The following is a 3,805-nucleotide window of genomic DNA, read 5'->3' as shown; positions in this document are numbered from 1 at the left end:
TTGTGACATGCTACTGCCACTGTCCCAGCTTGAGCAGCACAGCAGAAATACTAAATACAAATATTTCTGTTAGTATTTACCAAGACAGTCTGGGTGTGATGTATAAAATAATAATGTTTTAGCACAAAGTTGAAGCAAATTGGTTTCACATGACAATTTCTTACAAACTGAATCAGAGAATCAAATAATTATTTTATTACTGTAGAGATTTTTTTTTCTTTTTGTTAAAAAAGCCACATTAAAATGACCGTGATTCAATCTTGTAAAAAGTGACAACTTCCAAGGTTGTTTATTGAATACATAATGACTCATACATTATTTGAATTTTTCACCTTTTATACTGTAAATAGAATGACGACAGTATCAACGTATTTGGATCAAGATAAAAAAATAAAAAAAAAGATCTGTTAGTGATCTGCATTGTAAACACTACATTCATCCAGTTTCAGGTCTGTGTTTTTGACCTCTCTCCATTCACTGTTTCGCTCGCTCTCTACAGTTCTCTCACTGAATGAGACTGGAAGAGTCCATGGTCCGTTCAGTTAGGACAAATCATAATCTGCAACTTCTACTTTTGGGACTGGCTCATTCTTGCCTGTTCAGGTAAAGATGAGACGAGTGAATTTGGAGAAGGTGACACTGAAAATCAGGAGCAGGCTTTTGCGACCATCACTACACGTCCGTACTTTCACCTGCAGTGGGACTAAATGTAGTTTGTAATGCAGGTACAGAAAATAGAAAGTAGAAGTAGATTTCGTTTATCTAATCAATCGTTTAAATTCCTCCCTCGTCTGAAAACAATGAATAGAGGAGCTTAAATGAGAGTAATATCCAACTCTAACATTTGATAATAATTCTTTTTTATTTAATTTTTATTCATAAACCTGATTTTCTCATCTCCTGAATATTGAGTGCTGAATATTTCACATTTTTTCTCATGCTCAGTATTAAACTGTCTCAAAACAGACCAGTCGTGATCGTCACGTTAGTCACATCAGAACACATTTTTAATTCTTGCTATAAGATCATATGTTTAATATTTAAGCAGTATGTTGTCACTGCCAGCATCTAAATGTAAAAATGTATTGAAAAATTGCAAATGTAAACATGTTTGACTGTCATCCCACTTGAACAACAACATCAAAACAATCATATTTATTTGATTTATTTTTATTGATTTGTTTTATTTATTACATTTTTGAATGATTAATTAATGATGTGGGAAGAAACCGGGACATCCCGGGGGAAACCCACGCAAGCACAGTGGTCGAAGGGAAAGTCCTCACAGAAAAGGTCCTGTTGGCAGATTTGGACCAGGACCTTTTTACTGTGAGACAGGAGTTCTCACCCTTCTACCACTGTGCTGCCTGTTGCGTGTCTCCTCTTAACCATATGTAGGATCGATTCACATATGGTTAAGAGGAGACAGGCATCAATCACTATCAACCATTAATAATTTGTTCTTCCCTATTAATGGTTGATAGTGAATCATCTGCCAACTCGACCTTTCCACATATAAAGACGGAACGTACTCTCTTCCTCATTCTGCCGAAGAATTTGCGGGCTCTTTTGAAGAAAGTGTTCTGCTGGGCTCCATCAGTTCCAGTCTTTATAGTGGCTACGTCGGGTCCAGTGCTGGTATCGGCTCCATCAGGGTCAGTGTTGTCATCAGCAGCATCAGGGACTCTGGTGGTAGTGGCTGCTCCATCTTTTGAAGAAGTGGCGGTCGCAGCTACATCAGTTGGGTCAGATGCAGACACACAGTTAGTGCTTGTGTTGTCTTCATCAAGAGTAGCGGCGATGCCTGTCTCGTCCTTACTGGAAGTCGTGGTATTTCTGGCTCCATCACGATGGTCGGTTGCTGCTGTATCTTCATTGCTGGACAGGTCAGTGGATGATTCTCTGTATGAATAGTGAGAAGATGCTGGCTCTATGTCATCTTCAATACTGAATTTTGGGAGGGATGATTTATCAGTAGATGGCACCAGATCACTGGAAACATCAATATTTCTATAGTAACCACTTGTGCGTGTACTGTTTAAATCACCCACAAATGAACTCCCATTGTCCAAGTGGTCTGATTTGTCACTGTTGGGCTCACTCTCTTGATTTTGGAAATTGAAAGTAGGGGTCTTTGGTCTACTAGGTGTAAGCACAGTATTTGAATAATCAGACAAATACAGTCCAAGGTCTTCTGAGTCTTCGTTGCCACTAGAATCCTGTGTGGCTATTTCAGCGGTGTCAGTTTCATCTAATTGAGACATGCAGGACGCTTTCATGAACTGAAAGGCAATATCTGCATAAGTACTGGTTCCCTTGTCATCTACCAGATGAGCCATTGTAACAAAATTGTGTGTCATGGCTTCACTGGGAGTCATCCTCACTGCAGAATTCACATGTAGACAGCATTTTAGGAGGCTTAAAAATGCCATTCTATCTTTCAGTTCAATACGATCTGCTTTTTTTGGATTCATTTGTACCAAGTCCTCCAAATCCCTGCACAAGCTCAAAACATTGCTTGTTTCCTGTGGCTTGATACCTGTGACAACCTCGTATTCTGTTGGCGTCCTAAGTCTCCATTTTGGATTGCCGGGGTCCCGGGTGAAATACTTCCATACATTTCTTCCTGAATGCAGATGCCAGTGGTCTGGTTGCCCCAGGAGGTGCAGTATGACTTGCAAGTAATGGTATGCACAGTCGCTGGGAAACAGGCTCTGTCCAAAGTACATATGTGCCATAATGCAACCCACTCCCCACATGTCAACAGCTGTGGACAAGGGAAGGCCCAGGGTTACTTCTGGAGCCCTGTATGAGAAAGGCTGTATTACCATACCAGGCTGTACTTGCCACTCTGGAAGAGCCAGACCAAAGTCGATGAGCTTGATCTTGAATGGTTTGTCCTTGTGGTTCACCAGCATCACATTGTCAGGTTTCAAGTCTGTGTGCATGATGCCGAGACCCTTCAGGGCCTGAAAAGCAACCAGTAACTGCTGGATCACTGGGCGAATTTCACTAAGATGCATTGGATACCATCGTCTCTCCTTCATCAGGTCCCAAAGGCTTCGGTCCAGATTTTCAAACACCAGACAAGAGAGGTTTTGGAATGTGAAGCTCTCTATGAATCTCACAATGTTTGTTTTATCTGGGTCCAGGGTCCTGATTGCTTCCAGCATTTCCACTTCACTTTGAATGAAGTGTTCTTCACCTTTTTTAAGGATTTTCACCGCTGCCATCTTGGCCGTTACTAAATCAAGACACTTGGCGACTTTTCCAAAGCATCCTTCTCCACTGAAGTTCATTACCAGGTAGCGTGTGGAATCACTGTGGAGTATGTCACGCTCCTTTACCTGAAGTGCCATCTTCATTTCAAGTTGAAAATTATGAAGATGAAGTAAAATTAAATATTGCAAGCAATTGCTTTCAAGTACTTTCCAAACGTAGCAAAAAGGTCACTTGTGTGCGTCCTCTTGACTAATTGGAGACTGTCTTTAGCTTATCTTTGAGAGGTAGGTATACTAGTTCCAGGTGATGACATCACCAGGAACATCAAAGACATCAAAGACAAAATTCTAAAAGTTTGAAAAAAAACAGCAGCTCTCAGTCCCTAGGTTCAGAAATTTAAATCAAAACAAGTCAAATCAGTTTCTAAGATGAGACTTTAATGCTCCCCAAGGGGGAAATTCACTTGTTACTGCGACAAAATGACAAAATGACATTTGCAGAAATGATTATGCAGATGTCAAAAGTGGAGAACATTTGCAGGATTAGTATACTATACTGCCCTATAGTGTCTATGTGCAATGGT

At 40.5% G+C, this 3,805-nt stretch overlaps 1 protein-coding gene across 1 annotated transcript; it reads right to left on the bottom strand.

The window, feature by feature from the left end:
• Nucleotides 1–1,442: 1,442 nt before the first annotated feature.
• LOC113165650 (homeodomain-interacting protein kinase 2-like) lies at nucleotides 1,443–3,359 on the bottom strand. The gene is made up of 2 exons (XM_026365331.1): nucleotides 2,540–3,359; nucleotides 1,443–2,383 (listed from the first exon to the last, which is right to left on the bottom strand). The coding sequence occupies exons 1-2, from the start codon at nucleotides 3,357–3,359 to the stop codon at nucleotides 1,443–1,445; spliced, it is 1,761 nt and encodes a 586-aa protein (XP_026221116.1).
• Nucleotides 3,360–3,805: the final 446 nt, after the last annotated feature.

The sequence above is a fragment of the Anabas testudineus genome, chromosome 6 (genome assembly GCF_900324465.2).
Source record: "Anabas testudineus chromosome 6, fAnaTes1.2, whole genome shotgun sequence".
Classification (NCBI taxonomy): domain Eukaryota; kingdom Metazoa; phylum Chordata; class Actinopteri; order Anabantiformes; family Anabantidae; genus Anabas; species Anabas testudineus.
The sequence above is the reverse complement of the archived record's forward strand: the minus strand, read 5'-3'. Positions and strand labels throughout refer to the sequence as shown.

What these genes read in the sequence shown, in the direction of transcription:
- LOC113165650 (XM_026365331.1), bottom strand. Translation starts at nt 3,359, where the DNA reads ATGGCACTTCAGGTAAAGGAGCGTGACATACTCCACAGTGATTCCACA. An exon ending in AGAATACGAGGTTGTCACAG is followed by an intron (nt 2,384 to 2,539) that starts GTATCAAGCCAC and finishes TGAATTCTGCAG; the next exon opens with TGAGGATGACTCCCAGTGAA.